Genomic DNA, 25,527 nt, shown 5'->3' with positions numbered 1-25,527 from the left:
CGAATATAAGCAGCTCTTCTTCAACCATTGTCGAGTTCAGTCACGTGCGTGCGTAAAAACGCCGCGTTGGTCTACAGAGATGAAAGAGCAACAACGCGGCTTTTTATTCTCCTAACTTATTGTAATCTGCGCAGCGAGGGTGCAAGAAGCCTAACCCTCCTCGCCGCGACGAATAAAAAAAAACGCCTCGACTTATGATACGCGTACCGACGCAGCACGGATAAAGTCTAGAGGGTGAGAAGCATTAGCCGTGGAAGTGATTGCTCCAATCAAGACGGGCGGATTCAATTAGAGCCGGAAGATGAAAAAGATTGCTGTTCACTATAAATCCTCTGCGTCTGAGTGCGTTAATTATATCACTTGGATAAAAACAATGTATGACGATAAATTAAAATGAGTTTTGCGTAGATTCACTTCAAATAAATTGTAATCAACAACTTTTATATAGCGTGATAAGTTAAAAAACAAACGTGGAGCCTTGACTAATCAAATTCCTCTTCTATATAAGACTTGATTAAACAATGCCAATCCTACTGCCATTCATGCTCCTTCCTTCTTCTTTGCACGTATACGTCCAATTAATCAACATTAGTTATGCGCTTTTACGCAAACTCTTGATGCTAGGTACACATAATCAATTTCCACGCTATTCCTTTATTTACATGATCCTCATGCGCCCTCGAGGCTAATATCTACACATATAAATGCGTGGTTGCAAAGTTTTGCTTCGTTTCTCTACATTATTTAACGTTTTGCCCTGCATGCTGTTTCTCCATTTCGGCCACCATGCAAAAGTGTGTTTGACGTTACTATATCTACCGTACATGCGTCGCTGTTCATAAGCTCGACCTCGTTTGTCTCGTCCATGCATATTTCCCGCACGTATGAAGCGACAATGATCCTGGCTAGCGCATCAGCTACGCAGGCAATTATTAGGAGTTACGGCTGCATTATTCGACACCGAACAAACTGTACACATAAATACCCTAAACAAACGTATTTTTCTACACGGATATTTTCTACACCGATTTTTTATTATTTTACTACATTGCAAAACTCTACACAATCACATGGCCTATTGTTAGATTATTGTTACAACAATAGGTTATACGCTTGTGTAGGGTTTCGCGTAGTAAAAAAATAATAATAATTAGGTGTAGAGACTATCCGTGTAGAAAATATCGGCGTAGAATTTTTTCGTGTAGGAAAATAGGTTTGTATAGGGTATTTATGTGTACAATTTGTTCGGTGTCGTGTAAGGTATTTATGTCTACAGTTAATTTTTCGGTGTCCATTATTCAATAAGATGGAAATAGCATATTAGGATTTGCAATTTTCAGACATATTGAGGCAAATAAAATGCATCCCGATACGGACGTTACTCATCTGGTCGTTTCAAATACCCGGAAAAGCGTAATCACGCAATCAAATTAGTTATTCTGTACTTTTGAAATGAGGATGATATTAGTTACAATTTATTTCGAATTATATTGAATTGAATTCTTTTCGCACAATAGGAAATAAGCGCTGAATCTCCCACATTCGGTGAATGGATGCGCATATCTATGTAAACATTGGCAATAAGCTTCTCATTTGAATGTCCGAAATTTAATTTTATTATTCAGCAACTCGATTATTAACACGTACAAACGAATTTGTCCTCGCTTTCGAATTTGCTTGCTCTATATGTGGGCTAACAACACAATTCAGTTTGAATAGGCGCAGAAATATCAATTATATTTTTTTAATCCATCGAGAGGCTGGCAGAGTACTGGATATAGCTGAAAATCATTTCATATTTCCTCTTTACAAAAGTGATACCCGTAAATTGAAGCCGAAAATGGATGTGTTGATACTGATGAATCGAGAAATGAAAAATTGAAAATTCTAACCTTAAAATGTAGTGCGCGCAAAACACGATTAAATGCACCTAGTACTGCAAAATCCTTATCATTTAAGCTATAAACAATTTAAGATTGCAAGTACGAAAAATTTTTATGCAAACTATGCCATTGGAATGCGTAATAGGGAACCGCTGGCCACGCAAACACACGGACTGAAGGTGGCGATTCGTAGCCGCAGGGTACACTGCAGGAATCGATTCCCGCGGTGGCTAATTTGTGGAGCTCGCTCACACCGTGAATATTACAGGCTGCCGAAGCACGGAGACTTGAGTTTACACGCTGTGTTCTGCCCTTTTGTTTATGCACTGCAACTGTGGTCGTTCGCGTGTCAGGGAGGTCACCCTCCGCTTTATGTCGCGCTGTAAACGTTTAGAGGCTGCTTCTATAAGATTGCGGGCGACGCTGATAGAAAAATATTTTATCGCGACTAAGGCTTGAGAGGTGAAAATGACGCGCAAGGAAAAAGCTCATCGTTAGGTAATTTTTAATCTGTGATTATTTCTGGTATTCTTTGTTTGCATCACCGAAAACACAGCTATGGATAAGGAAAAATAGTTGCGATAATATCAATATGAGAAAGTTGCTACTACTTCTTAAATGTGCTATAGAACTCTTAAAAATCATCAATGTACACTCGTTATCCACGAATGACTTCTAACTATAGTCTATGGACTATAGTGTTGTCTTTTCTGGTCTCTCTCCAATACCTTGATATAATACAAAATGCATGTAGATAAAATAATTAGCTTGTCATAATAGCAGTCGCTTCTAACCCAATTCTGTATTGTTATCTATGTTGTTCACAGCATGTAAAAAAAATACACTGGTAAAAATTTACAACGCTAAACAAGAGCTTACATTTAAGCCTGAGTAATAAAAGAAATTTCAAAATTCTATTCCACTCAAAAATTTTTACCAATCACATTCTTTGCTCCAAAGAGCGCATACTTGATCGAAAAAAAAACGAAATGGCATATAAAAACGTGCATATGCACTCACCTGACCTCCAGACATGTCGGTGTTCTTTTTTCGTCTGCACAACTTGCGCCGGCAGGCCGAAGAGGCGCGCAAGAAGCGTCAGCGTCGTGGAGGCGCCAGTGGTCAAGGCGGCCAACGTGGCCAGAACTGCGGCGACCAGCCTCAGCCAACCGCGGGATCCATGCAGAGCTGCAATCGGGTGCACCGGGGACCCAGCAAGCTGTTCGAGCGCGCACCCCTCCAGCCCAGTGACTCGCTCGACGAGATCGCCTTCCAGATACCCAGGTGAGCAACAGTACAGAATCATTACGCTCTTTAAATAATAAATTAGAATTTAGTTGTTTTGAGCGTGTTGTTACAATGATAGTAAATACATAAGTCTCGGTAAAAGTGGAATATTGTTTATCATTTTTATTTGATTTGAATGTGGTATATTGAGCGACTTAATGCGGGTAATTTTCCAAAATTATATTCAAAGCCCGTAGAAAATATGTACGCTTCATTTAGATCTCCCAAAAAAACTTTTTTCAAAAGTGAAAACCTTGGCAAGAAAAAGACTAATAAACGTAGTGAAATCTCTAAATATTAAAATGTCAAGTAAATGTTTTTTGCTATACCCAATAAGATATCATTTTTTGGGAAAACTAATTTTAACTTTAATTTTATATCTTAATGCGTATAGCAAAAAACATTTACTTGACATTTTAATATTTAGAGATTTCACTACGTTTATTAGTCTTTTTCTTGCGAAGGTTTTCACTTTTGAAAAAAGTTTTTTTGGTAGATTCCACATCTTTTACAAAGCATATCCTCCTTGCTATTGCAATTCATAAAATCTTGATCTATTCGATAAACAATAAGCTACTATTGCTTTAGACATTGATCGCATCGCGCATATAATCGTATAGCATTATTATATGCATATAATCGCGTGTGTCGCCGAGTAGCAGACGAATGTCGGTAAAGTAGATGAACCACTTTAACCTCTTGTGTATAATACCTAATATAATACTCACCGGAAGTCACGTGACCGGAGGAGACGAAAAAAATCGGGAGAGGGTGGAAACTCTGAACGAAAAGAAATATATCGAGCAAATTTTCAACTTGCAATATTAAGTTAATAACCTAATATTTTTGATGAATCTTTTTAATCATGAAAGATTAGGTTAATATAGTCAAGTAGATACCAACAGATTGCGCATACGCGCAATAGTAATGATTTAAATGCTCTCGAGATTTGATGATCAAAACCATCATTTTTTAAATATGCGCTTAGATAACTTGCCATGATAAGCGAATGACAAGGAATATTTTTTAATTTTTTAGAACGTTTTTCGTGCATTCTTTTCAACTATTATATCTTGATGTGTAAACTTTCTTACAACCTATTTACACAAAAATTAAAAGTTAACGCTTGCGTATCCTAAATCTCACCTTAAGTCAAGTCTCCAACGGCCGAAACTTTTCAAGACTTTATTACTACTGCAAAACTTTTTCTATTTTTACGATATTCTTGACCGTCTACAGTAGGGTCGAGCTCCTAATGAAGATACGCGATCCTAAACCTGTTAAAGACTCCGCGCACTCATGGGGCAAACAAGTGTCCCTATGATTAGCACTGTCAGAGTAGGCGTCTCGGCGTATTTAACCACCAATTTTTCCTGAAATCGCATCGAACCCTTCCTAATTAGCGTCCGTGCCGGCTAGAGTAATCTTGTATTTCCCGAGATCTTTTCTACCTTCCGTTCTCTCATTATTTCTCTTCTTCGATGTTTGTTTGTTGTTCGACGGAAGACCCGCCAAGAAAAATGCTTACTCGATAATAAACGAGACCCAAAAAGGTCTCTTTGAATTTATATACTCTGCGAGGGAAGTTTTTTTTTTGTGTGGAAAAAAGTTCTGGAAGAAGTTGGGAATAAAGTTTGAAGACTTTTCATTTGCATACTTCTGGAAATGGCAACTGATTTTTTGCTTCTGTTCTGTTTACTTGGACTTGAGTTGGAAATCCTACTGCTTGTAAAGCAAACATTTGAGCGAAGAAGTAAAAAATGAGTCGTTTGGTGGCTTCAGCGTAGACCTTATTACAAAATGCTCTGCACGTATGAAATATTTGTAAATGCTCTTATCAGAGGATGATGTAATGATAAAGACTGAATCCGCGGTTTAACTCTTTTTATCATATTGTTGACGGGTTGTATACTTTTTTTAGTATACACAAGATTTATGCTAATCCTAGCTGCATTTTCGAAGAACAGCGTTAACGAATGATGCACTTGATGAAATAAAAATGCTCAAAGATATCACCTGCATTATATGATACATTTATGACTTACTCAATTTATCTCTTTCATTACAAGCGGCCTAAAAATCAGTGCAGTTCATCTCTGTTTTGTAATCCGCATCCCTTGCACCATCCATGTCTCTTTTCGCGTTAATTTATTCGCACACAGGCACGTGCGGCGGCGATTTTTTCGCTTTCTCTTTAATACATCTTTTCACCCTTTATGATCTCGCACGCGTATGTACATAAGCGATGCGACCTCGCATTATACATGTTACTGGATTCATCCGCAGCTACCGCACAACTGCAACATGTCGCAAAGCGTAAGACCATGAAGGTTGCGGGGAAACATTAGCAAAACTGAGGATGATTTCCGCAGCTTGATGCGATCTCGAAGATCCGAGGAGGCAAGTTTATCGGATTTTATGATAGACATGGCGAAGGCGTCGGAGATTTTATGACGCGATGTACATTTTATAGAAATTTACCGTCAAGGTGGTTGCCTTCGGCATATGGTTTATTTTTGAATTCCAAAAAAAATCTGAATAGTCGTCATGCATGAATATCTCGAAATGATGAAGTCATGATTATCTTATACTAAAAATGAAAGTGATCATCCTTCTTTCATCGTTAATTTTACTTGAAATGATATTATTACATAGCATTTGAATTCCGTAATTATAAAGATTTTATAAAACTTTGCATGTCTATACTGTGATATTATAGTGTATGAAATAAAAATAATCACAATTCCTAGTCCAATTTCCAGTCTATGAAATTGTTATAAACAATAAATTAATTACTTCAATCGTTATACATCAAAGTACATAGAAGTAGGTCTAGAGAATGTGAGTATATGCGTTTACATGCGTGAGCGAGGGAGGTAGAATAATACGAGCTTGATTCATATAGCGACGTTATGTACCAGAGCAAATTCAACACAAATGTCTTGGTACATGCCGTTGAATTAAGCAATTAACCACATACATCTTGGGATAATAAACTTTATTCTTTCTATTTCTTAAAATTTAGAACATGAATTATTGTAAGCTATTATAATATCGTCGGTCCCTACGAAGACTAGCACTGTTCACAACTTAGCCGCGAAGAATAGCACGTTTCACGTCTTTGCCGCAAAGACTAGAACTTTTCACGAAAACACTTGCGGTTTTGGGACTTTATGCTTGAACAATTGATGATATCTATGAACGCCAAAGTGGTACATAGTAACATTTACATTCAAAGAGATGGCTAGTACAAAAATAATTAAATTATCATACGTTTTTCTTATGCTACAAAGAGCATTAGTTTGAGCCGTGAAATGTGCTACTCTTCGTAGGGACCAACGATATGAAGTACCTATTATAATGTCTTTTTATAGGAAACAAATTATTACATAGATACGAGGACTATAATGAACAAAAAGTTTTAAACTTATCAAGCGAAACTAATTGCAAAAAGATAGCAACTTTTAAACTATCGTTTTTACACGATTTACAAATCAAAATTTGCTCAACTTTTGCACCCTCTGAATAACCTGCCGGATAACCTTCAACCAATACGTCCGGTAATGAAGACCTCTTACAATACATTCCCTTCATACGTGTGCACACAATTAGATATCTACACAAATGAAAATTCAGTATATAAAAGCTAAAATATGCGTACCTATATGCTAAATTATTATGTACTGTCGAATCATATTATTATAATGTGTTATGTCGCATGAAGTACAACTATAGTTCATTTAAATATCGCTATTTACACATTTCTATTATAATATGTGCCATTATTGATTTTTCCTTGTACAGCCTGTCAATAATTTAGTTTCCTGCTATAAATCAATCATTAATAACCCATTCTAAAAGTCAAATACCGAAGCTATCCATGAGTGCGATAGACGTGCAATAAATAGAGGTAGATCTGAATTGATCTGCACTTAAAATTATGAGAGACCCCCCGACTACCCGGAATATTAATTGGCTTATTGACATGCGCACGCAAATGGAGAAAGACAAGAGGACAAATGAAATCTAGGACTGTCTATTTGATGAAAATTAGACCAGTAAAGGTGATTTTAAACTATAAATCTTTTTCATGCCATTAGAACTTATTCGCTACTGTAAGAATTGATATAAACCGTTTAAAAAATATGTTGTTTGTCATAAATAATGTATTTTTTACCACAGACTATATAATTACTGCAGCTACCCTACACAATTTCCATGATGTATCTACTTATTACACCGAGCTTCTGAAAAAATGTAAATTTATTCCACTTTCCACCCGTTCTCGGCGGTATAAAATCAATATAATATGCTAGCTATACGTTTGTAACGTGAATGTCGTACATGTGATACTGTACTGCTGTACAATGCACTCTATACTTACACAGTATGATTCATTAAATAAAGACTATATTTGGGCGAAATTTTGCAATTTATCGTATAGTTTTATACGGTCGCACCTATACCTTTAAACCAGAGCTTGTCGATATAGATTCACTCATACTCTGTAACAGTACAAATATGACAGTACAGTGTTGATAAAACGAGAGAATAAATCAAGTATATTGGATTTACACACCCTCGAAAATGCTCCCTGACGTTTGGGTTTCAAGAAACTAAACGATATACGCAAAGGGCAAGAATGTCACTGCGTATACAAGTTTTTCCAGAACAATAACCAACGTGAAAGCAGATATATTTACATAGATTTATACGAAGAGGCATCAGGCAAAGACAAAGCTAGAGGCACTCGAGAAATATATAACGGGCGCATTGCGGTGCTGAATTGCGTTGTGTTTGTGCAGGCGCTTCTCTCGTCATTTAGTTTCTAATCGAAACTGACGGTCGTTGGTGGCGCAATTCTCTGCCCTTCTCTTAGGGCGATCAGTGACTTTGCGAAGGGGAACAAAAGTCATTCGTTTTCGTTTTCGCGGGCGTTGCGACCCCTCCCTTTACTAAACAAAAAAAAAATAAAGACGAAAGAAGACACAGTACCTATTCTGCTTTTGCGAAGAAAGATGTGAGCGTAGTTCAGGCAGAGAAATATTCAGATACTAATAGAGCTTTTCCGGTACGTGAATAAAGTAAGTTAATTCTTATTGATCATACAAAATTTATTATTTATTTTTTTTTTACATGGCATTTGGAACTCGAAAGTTCATCGCCTCATCTACGCAAGCCTTCCACGCTGCCCTATCTTGTGTCAACCCCACCCAAGATGCACCTCTCCGGTCGACACCCACCCGTCCTATTTCTACTAGATCCGCTTTTACGTTGTCCTCCCATCTACGTCTAGGTCTACCTAGAGGTCGCGTTACCATCGGCCTGCCCTTCATGACACGCGCTGTCGTACGGGCGTCTCCTATTCTCGCTACGTGCCCTGCCCATTCCAATCTGCGCGATTTTATTATTCTGTTAATATTTGGTGACGCGTACAGATTGTGTAACTCATCATTGTGTAGTCTCCTCCATTCCCCGGTTTCCTCATCTTTCTTCGGCCCGTATATTTTTCGCAAGACTTTATTTTCAAATACCCTAAAACGGTTGTCCGCCTGCTTAGTCAGAGCCCACGTTTCGCACCAGTACAGAACCACCGGCAATATTATTGTCCTGTATATTCTTATTTTAACGTTTTTAGACAACAGCCTCGACTTAAGTAAATTACTCACGGCGTAGAAGCAAGCATTACCCGAATGGAGTCTCTTATTTATTTCGACATTAATCTCCTTTCTATCATTTATGGTCGTACCCAGATAACTGAATTCGCTAACCTCTTCAAAAGTAAAATTCCCAACTCTGAGATCTTCCTCCCCTTTGCAGATGCCTAGCTTATCCACAATCATGTACTTTGTTTTTGATTCACTCACTTCTAACCCTGTATACTCCACCGCTTTTATGAGGATTTCCGCGTTTCTTGCTACCGTTTCCCTACAATCCCCCAGTATATCCAAATCATCTGCGTAGCCTAGTATCTTCGTTGTTCCATTAAGCGTTGCGCCCAGCTGGCTAACCTGCATTTTTCTAACGGAATACTCTAACGTTAAGTTGAACAGCACCGTAGAGAGCCCATCCCCTTGTTTTAAACCATCGCGTATCATGAAGGGTTCTGATACATTACCGCCTACTCGGACCTTTCCCGTGCTTTCGTTCAGACATATTTGAATTAATCTCACGAGTTTTTTCGGTACACCGAGAAGTACTAGAATTTGATACATTTTGCTTCGCTTAATAGAGTCGTACGTTTTTATAAAATCTATAAATAGTTGGTGTATGGTTTCGCAAAATTCCCACTTTTTCTCTAACAACTGTCTTATGGTAAACATTTGATCGCTCGTCGATCTGTTGCGCCGAAATCCGCACTGATAATCTCCTACTATATTTTCCGCGAATGGAGTGAGTCTAGCTTGTATTACGTTTGACAGAACTTTGTAGCACGTTGCTAAAATTGAAATACCCCTATAGTTATTGCAGTCTGTCTTATCCCCCTTTTTAAAAATCGGTATAATGATAGATTCCTTCCAATTTTCGGGTATTGTTTCATTTTTCCAGATGGCACATACTAGTTTATAGATTTTGAAAGTGAGCTCGACGCCCCCATATTTGAGTAACTCAGCTTGTATAGAGTCATTTCCCGCGGCTTTATTGTTTTTTAGTTTTTTAATCGCGGCCTCTACTTCTTGGTAGCTCGGTTCCTCCACGTGGGGTTCAGCAGTGTGAATTTCGTCCCCTAATTCTTCGCTATTTTCGTGCACGTTTAATAATTTATCGAAATAATTTTTCCACAGCGACAGTAATTCGTTGTCATTTGTTACGAGGTCCCCGTTTTCGTCCTTCATCAATTGCGCTCTACACCTAAAACCCTTTCTGATGGCGTTAATTCCTCTGTACATTTCGCGGGGGTTATTTTCCTTACTGTTAGTTTCTATTCTTCTAATAAGATTCTTTTGATACTCCCGCTTCTTATTTCTGTAGATCGCGCTCGTCTGTTTCCTTACGTTAGAATACTCTTCTACGGTCCTATCGCTTCTATTTTGTAAGCTATCTAATTTAGCCTTTTTGCGCCTTTCAAACCAGAGTTCGCACTCTTCGTCAAACCATGGTTTGCTCTTTGGCTTTTTCTTTTTACCCAGTTCTTTGTTCGCGGCCTCTTTTACCGTTTTTTCGATGTCCCCCCATAAGCTATTCGGTTCGTCATTCCCCTCCGGCGATGTGTTTGCTTCTTCAAGTGCCTGAAACCTGTTATTAATTTCTATCTGGTACCTAATTCGCTCTGTTCTATCTCGTAGCTTCTCAATATCGAAGCTTTCTACCTTGTTTGCTCGCTTACTATTTTGATTCGCTACTAGTCTAGCTCTTAATTTGGCTACTACTAGGAAATGGTCCGAGTCGCTATCTGCCCCTCTGTAAGCCCTTACGTCGAGAACGTTAGTATGACGTCTTTTCTCAATGAGGAAATGATCAATTTGGTTCTGTGTGGCCCCGTCCAGCGATGTCCACGTTGCGTTGTGTATGTCCTTGTGCTTAAAACACGTAGTTTTGATTATAAGATATTTTGCCGCCGCGAAATTTATGACCCTAATACCGTTATCATTGCTGGCTTCGTGCAGGCTTTCCTTCCCTATAGTAGGACTAAATATTTCCTCCCTACCTATTTTAGCATTGAAATCCCCTAATACTATTCTTGTGTCGTAAGACGCGAACTGGTCGATTACCTGCTCTAAAGTTTCGTAATAGAGATCCTTAGCTTCTTCTTCTTTGTCCCCCGTAGGACAGTGTACATTAATAAATACATATCTATACTATTCATCTTCGATAATGATGTACGAGAGCCAATCATTGACGGATTTGAAACTTTTAACCGAATGTATGATGCTTTTGCTTACGAGAAATCCGGTGCCTAGAGATCCCCGACTCCCGGCCCCATACAGGTACGTGAAGTTACCCGATGCTAGTACACCGCCATCTGGCCACCGCGATTCCTGTATTGCTACCAAATCTAGATTGTACCTATCAGCTTCCTTTACGAGTACTTTAAACGCACCTGCTCTGTATAGACTGCAAACATTCCAAGTTCCGACCCTTAAGTCCCTTTTGGTTCGGATTTGATTTTTTTGAGCCATGATATTATGTTAAACCCGCGTGCTTCGGATCCTGTTCCGATCGCAGGTGAGTCCACCGTTCTAGAGGTGATAACCCCCATACCTCTCTAGAACTAAGTATGAGAGCTTCCCGACTTTGACGAGGACAGTGTCAACTCGTCGTCAGACACACTACGGTTTCATTCTCGCATCCTAACGCCCCCCTGCAAGGCAGCGCGCCTTCGCTGGCATCGTTACCGCGTAAGACCAGGTGACGAATCATTCTACACATTCCCTTTCGGAGCAGTTGTCATCGCTCCCGCATTTTTTGCGCATTTTTGTAATGTGTGATGAAAGAGATAGATTGAGACATAAGAGATAATGTGAAGTGTTTTTTGTTGTTGTGGTGCTTGGGTAGTGTTTCTAGATGAATGCGTTCGACAGTGTGGGCTCATCACACCCACGCCTTTTCCTATCGGCTGTCCGCGGCTGCTTATTCAATTTATTCGCAGCTAACCTCTTTCTCAGGGGCTGTTCCTCTATCCGCAACCTAAGGACGCGCTGTGTAGTGGTGATAGGCACCCACCCGTCCGATCTGGACGACAACGCCCAAGACCCGCTTAGGGTAGCGGTATTGTAACAGATTTATTATTTATACGTGCTATAAAATTTATGTACATCGATAAAAATATATATTGGTATACATTCTTATAGATCTGATTGGTTTAAAATTATTATGCCGCAATTCACTGACGCATAATGATCAATTGAAGTTTTAAGATATTTTCGATCGTTATGGCTCGTATCCTGGATCGTTATGGCTGTTTAATATTAATCAGTGCATAAGTGACACATTGAAATTCAAATTCACTTTATTACTATAACAACTAATGACAAATCTGATGATGTTGAACGATTAATCAATTTGCATTTCCAAATCAAACTGCATTTACTGATATTGTAATCCAGCTCTATTTACTAGAATTCGCCACTTCCTTATCATCATAAAATTTCTTCTTCCATGACGTTTAACTACGTAAGATAAAATTGAAGTATTTTTGTAACACAAGCACGATTTTCGCCCTTTTCGTACCTATTAAGCGGGCGTAAAGTAAATTTTTTTAGACCTGCGGGCAAAAAACAATTTTATGTAACACGCGAACGATTTTCGCGTTTTTCGTACCTATTAATAGGGACTAAAGTGACTCTTTTTTGACTGGCGGGCAAAAAAGTTATTTTAGCGGGCAATAAAAACCTTTATTGCCCGCATATTCAAACAGCGGGCAATAATGGCCTTTATTGCCCGCTAGAAGGTCCTTATTGACCGCAAAATTTTTTTTTGTAATTTTAAAAAAAAAGTTGATTTTGATAAATTTGCATTATTTATTTATTTTATATAATGTTTGAACAAGACAAGAGCACGGTTGTCGTGTCAAAAAATAGTCACATCAGTCCCTCTTAACACGTACGAAAATACGTCCGCGCGTTACATAAAATATGGTGTGCACCAAGGGCTAAGTGGGCTTTTTGGCCTCGTGGATTTTGCAGTACTCGTCTGCGGCTCGTAAACGCCCTCGCCTTCGGCTCGGGTTAACTCGCCTTGACTCGTACTGCAAAATCCACACTCGGCCTAAAAAAGCCCACTTTACACCCTTGGTACACAATATACTATTAGGAGTCGTTTTTCATCTTTTTTGCCCGCATACGTGGCATATGAGGGCAAAAAAAACTGAAAAACGCCCGCTGAAATTTTTTTAAGAAAATGGTCAACAGCTCACATCAAATATACGTACTTATATGTATGTGTGTGTGTGTGTGTGTTTGTATATGATCATGTACACGTGTGTGTTTGCTATTTCGTTAATTTTTGAGAACCTGAAGAGCTCTTTAAACCTTACAAAATCTGCCGTATCAAGAAGAGTAGTACTTCTTATTTTAGAATACTCCTTGGTTGCATTTGAAATTAATCATCATATATAATGTAAATTTTTAAATTTCAGTTCAAGTGTAAGTTCAGTTCTTGAATAGGCATATATTTTTCATTATAATCATAAAAAATAAAAAGAAGTAAGTAAGTAGCGTCTCTCGGCGTTTATCTTTCACAACCCAATTCACTCGAGAATTGGATGTCGGAAATTACGTTGCGTTCAATGCTTTTATCCGTAGTCACAAAAGGACTATTTTGGATGCAGGCTTTTTCACTGCAGAGTCGAACGGAAATAGCGTTTTCCAATAATAGTTTTAATACATTACTGCCTCGTGAAAATTGCATATGTATGAACATTTCTCAGTTTTTATTTTTTATATTTCAATTTATTCTAATAATTGATCCAAGTTTTTTTAAAGTACTTAAAATTATCAAAATAATCGAGGCAAAATATATGATTTCGATATTTTTAAATTGTTAAAGCCATGAAATATTCATTGTAAACAACAATCGCTGTTACCTTAGATATTCAGTACCCGAATCCACAAACAAGAGCGCTGGTTCAATCAGTATATTGCGTCTTTCGCGCGTGCGCGTACACACAACAATCGGCCGGCTGTTTACGTAGGGAACTGTAGATACACATCTATAGGATAGCAGCAGTTGTAGCGCGGTAGGTAAGCAGAGAGCGAAAACGTTAGACCGCTACAGTAATGGAAGAACCGAGGCAGGGGGCGCCTGTCGTCGGAAAAAGGAAGTCGCCATCAGCGCTATTCACCTGCAGCGGAGAATCAAGCAACCAACTTGAACGAGGTGGCTATGTCCTTCAGACTGATCTATATATATATATATATATACTCACACGCCATTATCTCTACACTGGCGCGTTATGAATTAGATTGACCCTTGCAGGCTCGTTTGAAATCATACGCAAAGTAGTAGCGCCTGAGATTGGCCAGACCTGCGTTTTTCAACTTTACTCGATGTTTCAGTTATTCATTAAAACTATGCTTTTCAAAACTATACATTTCGAGGTGATTTGTTTTCAAATGGATAAAGATATGCATTTTTTATTAATACCTAAGAATATTGATAAATTTTTTACAGAAAGCTTTCCAAAATTTATCAATCAGATGATTATGCAGCCTCATTAGTTTTGTTCGTTTACCATTTATTAACCACTTTTGTAAGTGTGTGTGTTCAAGAAATTGACTTCATAAAATTCAATGAAAAGCGAGAAATTCTTTCAACTCAAACTCTAACGATATTGTCATAGTGGATCATCATTTAATTTAAAACATTTTATCGAACAAATTTCATTTGATTCAATTAAATCGTGCTCATGTATTGTAGGCTTTATTTTCTGTTTAGATTAACCCAACGAGTAAACATCTCACTTTTTTCTCCCTTCACGTTTCCTTGTATTCCATCGTTATTTGCGCCTCAGCCAGTGCGCACTTACGTTTACAGAGCGCCGGCGTCGCCAGAGCTAGACGGCCGAACTCTGTTGGCGTGACAAGGTATACTGAGTTTCGTTTATCCAGTTATAATTTCGACGCCTCAAATAAGAACAAATAGAAAAACAAGACCCGGGAAAAAATACAAACGAATGAATTTCCATGAGCCGACGAGAGAAAAAGAGAGTTACTAGATGGCAGCAGACCGCGCCTGGACTGCCATCATCGTGGCGCTCTCGCTTCTCTCGACAGCTAATGCGCCGGAAGTGGACTCTCAACGATATTACCTTTAATCGCATTGAGCCTCCCCCTCCCCCTGTCCCGTCGCATTTTCCATCTTTCTCGCGCTGTTAACGCCGAGTCTAGAGGAACGCGCAGCGTAAATGAAAGTCGCGGATAAAGTGAGTGCCCTGATTATTTCGTAAACTAAGGGTTTCCATCAAGTCAAGAATTAATTATATACTTTTTTTTTCAAATATAATCCAGCTTCTACTGCGTTTGCAAGATATGTAATTGATTATCGTGACTAAGGCTTAAGAACCGGATTTTTCGATGATATCAAGTGTTATGCGAACAAGAAAACGAAAACCTATTAACGTACTTCAAACCCTTAAAAGAGTTTAAGCCAAAAGACTTTAAATGGACAAAAATATGTTGCACGTTCGTGGAAAAGTGTCGTACTTTAACATCGCATTGTTAGTGCATTTGCGTTCGGTGAGTCACGGTAGCCTTGACACGTGTCTACTATGCTGTTGAAACCGCTGCTCTCTACTTGCACGTGTACTTTTTTTACAAATTCATAATAAAAAGCACTTTGAAAATTATAGAACCGCTCAAAATTATAATTTCTATTCAGTAATTCTGATAGTTTAGCAAAACTTCTATATTAAAAAAAGAAACGAAATGCATGAAAGAAATGACAATTGACCGGTGAGTGTTATTAAAAAATTGAAGTCTTTAAAATACTGAACTACAATAAGGCGATATATTCGTTCAATCGAAGGTGTTACAGTTTCCAACTGCGCTTTAAACGATTAAAGATTTGAATGAGGGCCTCATGATCGAGGAACTACCAAAAATTAAGCATCCTCAAAGCCTGACCCCATTACGGCCAAATTTTCTCTCTATACTTCCTCATCCAATTCCGAGCGGAGTTCAGTTTATCGCACCGGCAGCAGTCGCGCCGGTGGTTTGTCGTCGCTCAAATGCGCTGCGCGACTCGGCTCGCTTGGCCGCTGAATTATTGCTTTTATTGTCGATGGCTGTGTAGAGTGAGCGAGTGCGCTGCCGGGCGGCTATACCGGCCGGGCGGCTATACCGGCCGGGCGTCTATATTACGCGGATGGATGTCCCTAATGAATGACGCGGCGGCATAGCTGCCGGTGCGCCAATGCAGCATGCACACAAGCCCAAGGGAAGGCGTCGGTTTAGTAGGCTGCACATGTAATTTTCAACGGGTTTTAGCGGAAGTTCTGGGATTTGATTTTCAAATTTCACTTAGTAAGTCGTGGCCGAAGCATTGATAACCCTATAAATTATACAGACAACAAATGTAGATTTCTATTCTGCAGAATAGAGGTATAAATTGTACCATTGTCCTTGACAAGAAGATGCGAAGGTAAAGTTTCAGGATAGTCTTTGAGGTATCAATAAAAATCGGATACTTTTTCTTATGATAGTCAAAAGAACTCACAAGTTCTATTGTTGTTAACTTCGTAGATCGAGTTATTTTACTTTTTTCGAGTAATGCATCTATCGACAAGTGAATATTGATATTATTTAGGTATATCTTATTCACGTTATTTTCGAAACATAAATTGCTATGCAAATTCAAGATTGATTGAAATTTCCGGCACACCTCTGAGACAAAGCAACGCTTACAGTGTAATTCATCAGGGTAATTTATGAACCACGTTCACACTAAAATCCCAGCCGTTAGCACTGGACCATCAAGAAGTATTCTTTATAAACAGCCGAAGATCGAATAAAAAATAACAGTCTGAGATGGCACGGTATCGTGCAAAGACAGACACGTCAGCTCGCGTACCCTAGAGAAAAATCCGATTAGTGGCTCCACCCATTGCTTGTTACTCAAAGTATATCTGTCAATGTGCCGGGAAGCTATTGTCGCCCGCCCGCCTTCTCAAATGGCAGTGCATAGCCTTTTTCTTTTTTCTACTCTTCCACTTTTGCTGTTTGCACCCTGACATTTGACGACAGCCAATGGCTTCCTGGCGCACGTGCAACTGATTTCCTTTCGGCGTCGCCGCGTAATATTTGGGTTGGCACTCTCTCGTTCTTATCTTTTTTCCTTGAGCATCAAAGGTAATTTTAAACTTTAGTAGTTAAAAAATCGCTGCCAAGTCCTTGGCACTTAATATGTGGAGTACTTTGTGCTTGATGTATTCCGAAATTTTCATTTTTTGGGGGTCAGTTATCATCAGGGTAAGGTGACCAAAAGGATGGGTATAAATGGTAGATAAAAGGAATCAAACAAATTTCAAAAATAACTCGGAAACCAAAAGGTTTTGAAAGATGCGTAAAGAATTTAGCCGAGACACATACAAAATCTACCTTTTTCTAAAATTGTAGATGAATTCATGCCTTTTTACTCTTGTGAGCGTTAGACGTAAGAAACTCAATTTTTTCAGTTTTTGATTTGTTACTGAAAAGCGAAATCGTCAAATTGAGACATAACCTATCGTCATATTTTTTTGTGAAGTTCTCATATTTCATTCAGGAACTATGGCTTAGTTAAAAATAATTACCTTTTTTAAGCTTTGATGAAGTCGAAAATTTTACAAATACAAAGTTTTCTCTAGAGGAAAGCAAAACTGCAGAATCAAATCCTATTATAAGTAATACTAAAAATAAAATTCTATTTCGAAGTATATAATCATCTATTTTCTCATCGACTAACTATATATATTTTCAACAAATATTATGCCTTTTTGCGATAACTGAACCATTGCTGGGCTCAATTTTACGTGTACATTTGAAGTAGTAAAGTCCGCGCTTAGTCATACCCGGACAATGCTCTCGCGTACACCTCTTTGGCTCAAGAAACTGACACAGCACTTCCTTTTTTGTCTTAACCTCGTCAAGCCCACTCAAGAATGGAAGTTCCATCCTCTTATGCTCTCGCGATCCAGCCGATTAACTCGTAGCATCCATAGACACAAACGCGCGACGCTGAAATCGATAATTCGAGGATGCAGAGTAGCGGTTGCGATCTCCCCCGCTCCTTTCTTCTTCAGCCTATCAAACGTGCTAATTTCTGATTACTCTCGGTAGTGGCGAACACGGCCGTCTTCCTGAAGGGGAATCCTACTGTGTTAAGGGTTAGCGAAGTTATTGCATCTCTCAATCCGACTATCGAATAATTTATCGGGGTCAGGTATTAACCTTTGCTAATAGGACTTCAGAGTTTGTTAAAAAATTGATCTCCCTTTTGGAGGTCTTATTATACTTATACATCTTTCGATTCAGGTCAATATGCCAAAAAAAATATCATGGTTCTTTAAGTATTGTAAAGGAAGAACAAGTCGTGGAAAGGTTTTAAGGAATTTATTTTCCGTTTTGATCGTCTGCTCCGTGTGCAAGCTCTCATCTAACTGACTTGCGTCAAAGGGTTCCGTTTTTCAGGTCCCGAGAGAAAACAAAGCAACTGTTTTTTCTTCATGGCAACGCATTTCCCTCCCCGGCAACCCACGTGCCAAATCGTCACTACAGAGCTCGATTCGAACATTCTTTGGAATTAAGCTGAAAGTTGTTCTTCGCGCTCGAGACGGCCGACCACGAAATAACTCGTTTATTCCGCGCCGGGGCACCGCGGCCCAACAGGAGGTTATGCGCTACGGTTCTATTTTTATTGTCGCGACAATCCTTGAGCCAGTTCCGCCAATTTGAGTACATCGACAAGAATCCTGTATTCTTTCAATCTCATCGGCCCCAGAGATACTATTTTTCTCTGTGCACGAGGCGACTGACCACAAAAGAGACAACATCATTCCTTCGTGCCAGGACATCGTGAATTATCGCACGAACTTAATATTAGAATTAAATTAGACCTTGCATACGAAGCTGTTAGAATACACGTGGTACTTCTTAACTTTTACAAGTATGTTCATGTTCTTTAAAACTTTAGCAAATAAAAATGTTATATTGTCAATTATAATATACAAGGAGATTTATATACACGATAGTCAATATTGTTATAAATAATAAAAAGTATTGAGTACTTATTTATTGACTTCTTTACTTAAAAAACACGTTGATTTAATTATATTATTTATCTGTTCTAGCGAACATATAATCTAATTCCTTTTGAGTAAGGCTCTCTGAGACGCTAATATGCGCAACATTAAGAGTGTCAATTTTCATTTCCCACGAGTTTCCGCTATGATGAGCGCTACTGTAAAAAACAGGAAATCAACGTCGCTCATACTTCCGTAAAATTATCATGTCGAATCGATGAGCTTTTTATGTACATCGCAGTCCGCAGAGGTGCGACTTTTAATAAAGCGACGGAATATTCTCTCTCATTCTCTCTTTATCTCACTAGAGCGAGCGAGCGCGCACACACATACACACATCCACACATGCACACACACGCTGATACTTAGTCTTTTGATAAATTGAGTTTTATTATGCCAGCAACGGAAGGCTATAGTTACTAGTGATAAATGTGCCCGAGTCCCGATCCATAGTTAATTATTGAGACTTAAATTTGAAACATTGCTGTGTATTTGCAGAGTCGGCAAAAATTCAAGGGATTTCTGTGTTATTTATTTGCTCGTAGTGTATATTTTTAAATTAAACCCTCCTATTAAAATATAATATGAAGTATAATTATACATGTAATTTAAATTTTATTATGCCATTTATGGTTTTCACGTTTTACACCGAGAACTTAATTTCAATTTCATCGCTCACGTAATTGTTTGAGGAATCTGTGAGAGTTTTCTGTAAAAAAAAAGTTCGAGAAACTTTGAACGGATTTTCAAACTGAACTTACAACTTGAATTGTGAAAAAAGCGTAGCCGTCTACTTCACTTAACGCGAACGCTTCTGTATAGGGTATTATATAAGTAGAGTAAATTTCTCGATCTCTATAACATTTCAGATATAATCATCATTTGAAATTATAAATAATATATATTCTTACAGAAAGTAAACACTCGAACTTGCACTTGTGTTCTACATTTTTCCACGAGCTGAGAACTATTATACATATACTGCGTTTTATAGAGGCCGTGACTATATTAGTATTGCGAGATACTATAAAGACTTTGCGAAAGGGGATAGAGTTGACGATATAGATATAGCGAGTTGCTCGGCCTATGAGCTTGTAGTAACGTTATTATTATTATCAAACCAGAGTGTGCTAGAATTTCGACGAAAATCAATTTCAAATCACTCTATTTTAATAAAATCTGATATTTCTCTTCAGAGAGCTTGCGCAATCGAAAGTTCGACGATTGCAAATTTCACTCCCTGCTTCTACATAGACTGGAAACCCGAATCAATTAATTCGCGAATCTAAAATCACCTATAAAGAAAAAAACGCGAAGGTATAAAAAAAGGTCGCTGATTCGCTGGCTCGCAGGCGATTGGTGATTAAATTTTACTGGTCGATCGACGCCACTTGCTGTTCACAGACGCGTGAAGCGCGCTATATACTCGCGTTATCAAGTTCCGCACGCACTCTCGTTTCGACCTGTCGCTCGTTGTCTCTCTCCCTCTCTCTCTCTCTCTCCCTCTCTCTCTCTCTCTCCCTCTCTCTCTCTCTCTCTCTCTCCCTCTCTCTCTCTCTCTCTCCCTCTCCCTCCTCATACAAGATTAATATTCACTCTCCTCTGTAGCGTCCGCCCGTCGGCGATAGCGAGACTACATAATGCGCCCGAGAGCATGGGAGAGATATTTATGCGTTCGTAGGTGAGCGACGATGCATGACTTCGTGTTTGTTTGTCGTTCGAGGAGAGGGGGACCGAAGCGAGAGATAGTTTACGCGAATCGTCGGGAGTACAGCGATAAGGAATTTTGTCGCGGTCGATTGATTCACCGCGGCAACGAAAGTGTGTCAATATCGCGTGGACGCGGGAGTTTATTCGAATGTTTGTGCCCGTGTGCGTGTTTTGTTCCAGTGAGCTTTATCGATTCTTATCGGTGTCGCTGTGGAGTGGAGGGCGAAAAGTTTGTCGTGGGGATAGCGCATACGCTCTTGATGTATACTTATACCTACATATATATGTGTATGGACTGCCGCGTGAATGGGAGGGAGGTCGAAACGACACGTGTATATAACAGTCGGAGAAGTTGCAGCTGTTGTAATTTCATTTTCACGATGTGGTAGTTTGCAGCTTTTTAGTTTGAGTTAGACGAATGGAACGTGCTCGACTTAGTTTGTATATTTTTATTTTATTAATGATGTTTGGAAAGTCTTCGGGAAGTTAAACTTCAACAGTCGTAGCAATTTTGACGGGTTTGACGACTATAGATTTGCATACGCGCGGGTTAAACTGAAACTTTGAGGCTTTTATCCTTAATCCAAGGCAATAAATATTGAAAGAAGGAATCGACCAAAATATGTTGTGCGCATACCTATACATAGCAGTTTAGCTACTTGGGCGAGCGAAGCAAATAAATCAACTGAATCACCCATAATAATGCAATTTGAAGCAAAGATGTTAATCTGCATCTCGACGAATATACGTCTCCATAAATAAGTAGCAAACAACACGGCTGTGATGCACAATCGTGGAAGAATTATTTTCCCGCTTTCTAAGGAAAATAAATTATTTACCTTATTCGCGCACTCTCGTCTCCGCCAGCTCGTGCATTTGAGCCCCCTAACAAACGTACACAAAGCGCGGAGTCTGAAAACAAAATAATCTCGTATTTCGGGAATTACATTAGAAATTCGTTTGTATGCGTTTTCACTTACATACATGCTTCTCGTACCTAATTCTCGTAAGTGTTTGTTTTACGCTGAGCTTATGTGTACGTGAGAGAACGTGAAATCATAAAAATGCGAGGTGATGTTTCGTAGATATAGAATATTGACGTTATAGCAGCCGTGTTGTCGGGTTTAGTGCTGTTCCAGGGCACTGTCGCATCGGATCAACTGTTGTACTAGAATATTTGCAAAACAATGTAGGAAACCAAATGTCCCTTTGCATTAAATTGAAACGTTTGAACTATATTATGAGTTTTGATCAATTCAAAGATGTGTAAACAATACTTGGCTGTAATAATGTTTCAAATAACTAATTATCAATTTCGATAAAATAATTTGCGCAGCTGACTCACAGTAAAATAATCTGCACGTAAGCTCAATTTCTTTTGGTGGTTCGATGCGGAAAATACAGTGGAGGCATAGCTCTGCTTCATATATCAATTGTTCCATTTGCTAAACACAAAATCTTGATATGTACCCACTTTCGATCGAATGTGCCTCTATAGCCTGACAGATTGTGTCGGTCATCGAAGGGTTAAGAACCGTCGCACTGGACTCGCGCGCGTAATTGAAAATCGATGTCCGTGCGAGCTTTGCTGCAGGTACGCATAGAATAGCTGCCTCTATACATACGCGGTGTACAGCATAGAGAAATTACACAAAGTGGGCCAGTCGCGTGAGGGCGTCTCGTTTCATCCTAATCTTTCAGCGGTATTTTTTTGCGATCAGAAAAATAAACACGTGGTAATGTCCAGAGGTTTCATGACTGAGTTCGTCTAGCGGTGCTATGTTATGGGTTTTCACGGCTTTTCTTGCTAATTCGCCTAATGTGCTTGCAGTGGAAATTACGAACTTTTTCAGGCGTTAAAACGAAAAGTTTTATCTCCGTAATTAAGTTTGACACATATGCAAATGCTTGCAAATTAAATTGGGCTATACTTCTTTGAGTGCTTTCACTTAATGTTTTAAGATTTTGCAAAATAATATTGCTAATTAAGGCGATGTCATCGTCAAAGCTTCACAAATCCGTCACGGGGTATTTCGTATTTTTTAGATAAACAAAAAGTCCAATCGAAATTTTCTTCGGTAGAACGATTTATAAAACTTAACAGTACGGCGCTACAGACTCGATTTTCCATTGCAAGCTTTATTTAAATAACATTTTGAGGTTAGCGCTGTAACGCGTGAGTACGCGTAAACATCTGTTCGTATTTCCAAGATTTTAGAAAAACTAACGTCTGATCGAAATTTCCTTTGGTAGAATAATTTATTGAACCTAATGCTAGAGCGCTACAAGCTTGGTTTTTCATTACACGCTTTATTTAAAAAGTTATATGTAATAGAAAAACAGTGTTTTTAGTGATGACACCCCCTTAAAAAGGCAGCCAAAACTTGGGCGGGTACTGCAAATTAAAAAGAAAGCTTAATCTGCGAGTGACAGTTTATGACAGCAGTTTTAGCGGCTCAACGGTTTAACAAATATTGATCTTTTTATAATTTCTTCCGTATTCGCGCTGTAGTGCGTCTTGTGAGCTGTGGCTATCCAGCTTTAAAGTTACAGGAGAAAAAACTGTTCTGACTAAGAATAAACAAGCGCTCGAACAGATTCGTTAGCTAAAGAAAAAAAAAATTATAACGAGGTCTTTTCTGAAGCTAGTTGTTAGACTGGCCTGAAGAGGACTTGAGGCAGTTGTTATATTCATCGCTCGAAGTTATTCTTGATTGTCGAAAGATTACGTATCGTTACGCATTTATATAATTTTTACGCAGTTGTACCTCGATATCAGTATCTCTTGCTGCATTTTCGAACAAGGAGTGAAAGAATAATAAATTTATACGAAACTTTGCTGAGCGAAATAAAGTCGAGAGTTCACGTTGTATAGCTTCTTTCTTGTACAACAAGCACTTTTGACTTTCGGCGTCTCTTGTAGATTTTCCAAATTAAAAACTTTTCAAGTGTCTTACAGTTAAAAATGAAGTATTGGAAATTTTGATACTTGCAAGTACCTAGCCGTTTTTGACGGTATTTTTGTAAACTGTTGGATTTTTACTTCCAGAAAACGTATATGTCAGTTTAAAATAAATACAACTGAGCACTTTCCAAAGTCTGTACTCCAAATAAGACTAGAAATGCCTGTACAACACAAATTTTTCCGACGAATTGCCTGCTTGTATCATCTCTCTCTAATGTAAATTTTATCGGCTGATATGACTGTTGCACATTTATACGTTTACGAGATAAGTCGATCAGCTGCAGTCTTCTTCAGAATCCTTTGTAACGAAAGACGCGAGGGTATACGACTGGCAAACCTCGTAACTTGGCGACGGCGACGACAACCCTCGTGAAGCGCAGATCGAAATTTCGGGATATTCCAAGTAAGCGAAAGAGAGAGAGAGAGAGAGAGAGAGAGAGAGAGAGAGAGAGAGAGAGAGCGAGAGGGGTGGCATTTCTTTTTCTTTGTTGCATGCGCCGATCGCTCTTTTCTTTCTTGAAACGAACGATGCGCTCCATCCCCTCGAAATATCGAACGCAGAGTAGAGGGTGAACCTTTTTATAGACTTGTACAAACGCACACTGTCCTATAGCGATAACTTTTTCCTCTACTTATTTTGGCTGTGAAAATGTAATAAATGAAAAGACAATTCTTGTGCGAGAAGGTTTGTTACACTTATGAAGCTAGCCATATGCCGAATTTTTTGTATCAAAAATTCAAGATCAAATTCTTTTCCTCATTTCCCGTTGTTTGACATATTTACGCGAAATTACGTTACGACATACTTTTTCCCATTTCAATGCAGACGTAATCATTTTTTGCAAAACTCTCGACGCGTAAAAATAGTTACGCGAAATAAGCTGCACTTTTACGTATCTTCGTAAAACGATCAATTGGGCACGCGAATCGTTATTGTCGTCGGAGCTAGCTATATGTACTAATGTAATTTTCGGTCACGCGACTCCATTGCTGCAGCGCCCGCGCGCGGTTATGCGCATTAAGTTAAGTGCCGCTGCGCGCGCTCGCCTAATTATAATAGGAGCCATAAGATTTCTATAGGATTCGGTTCGTTCACCGTGCCGCGCGCACTCTTGTTTCGCCTTATTTTCCAAGCTAAAGTTTTGCCGCTCTCAATATCACCACTGCGTCAGAGCTTAGTCGAGGTTCTTTGAAACTCCAATTATACACAGCTGGATACACGCATGTAATTCTCGTTTAATAAGGGAAAAAGATATAATTTAAATTTTTTGTATTACTCGAACCTAATTCAAAGCGTAGCGTTCCAGTATAAGTGTTGTACACCTAAAGTAGATAATCTTGCTTGTTATGAGAGCTAGATAAAATTATAACAATTTAAATTGTACTTTGACGATTGATGAGAAAAAATAAATGCCCGCATGGATTCAAAGCATTTTCGCATGAACAGTAAACCCCACAACATTGTTATTCCGACGAATCAAACAAATTTATCGAGAAAACAAAGATAATCGATATATATAGCTATAGTCCATCGAAAATTACCTCAGCGAAGCGGTAGCCTCTCCTCCTCGATGCTGGAAAAGCTCTCTCATCGTTCGGGACAAATATTTATATACTCAGCCACAACGGTCTTTATTTACCTCGAACACGTACGAACCACCTTATATATCATCTGGTTTAGAGTGCAACAGAACTAGAGACTCGCGCACGAGAGAGCTACGGCGATATAATACCTTCCCGACCCACGTCTGTGCATTCTGTACATCTATATATGTATACATATATACACAACTTTCTCTCCTCGTTCTCCTTGGTCAGTAGATTGATGCCGGTTAGCGTGCGGCGCCAGGCTACACGACAACGCGCCGCACGATTTATTATTTTTCATCAAGGTATCCCATTGTTTATATAGAAGATAGATAGATAGACAGAGAGAGAGAGAGAGAGAGAGAGAGAGAGAGAGA

General features: G+C 38.8%; 1 protein-coding gene across 8 annotated transcripts in view; it reads left to right on the top strand.

Moving 5' to 3' along the window:
* The window catches only part of LOC100119391 (potassium channel subfamily T member 2), a 240,894-nt gene that overhangs the window by 100,855 nt on the left and 114,512 nt on the right, over nucleotides 1–25,527 (top strand). For 3 of the 8 annotated variants that reach the window (XM_031923627.2, XM_031923626.2, XM_031923625.2), the window contains exon 5: nucleotides 2,915–3,167. The exons of the other annotated variants lie outside the window; for them this stretch is intronic. In XM_031923627.2, the coding sequence (XP_031779487.1) occupies nucleotides 2,917–3,167 (251 nt within the window). In that variant the 5' untranslated portion in view covers nucleotides 2,915–2,916. The remainder of the gene's footprint in view (nucleotides 1–2,914; nucleotides 3,168–25,527) is intronic. 8 annotated transcript variants of the gene reach the window in all.

Source organism: Nasonia vitripennis, chromosome 2 (assembly GCF_009193385.2).
Source record: "Nasonia vitripennis strain AsymCx chromosome 2, Nvit_psr_1.1, whole genome shotgun sequence".
NCBI classification, from domain to species: Eukaryota; Metazoa; Arthropoda; class Insecta; order Hymenoptera; family Pteromalidae; genus Nasonia; species Nasonia vitripennis.
The sequence above is the reverse complement of the archived record's forward strand: the minus strand, read 5'-3'. Positions and strand labels throughout refer to the sequence as shown.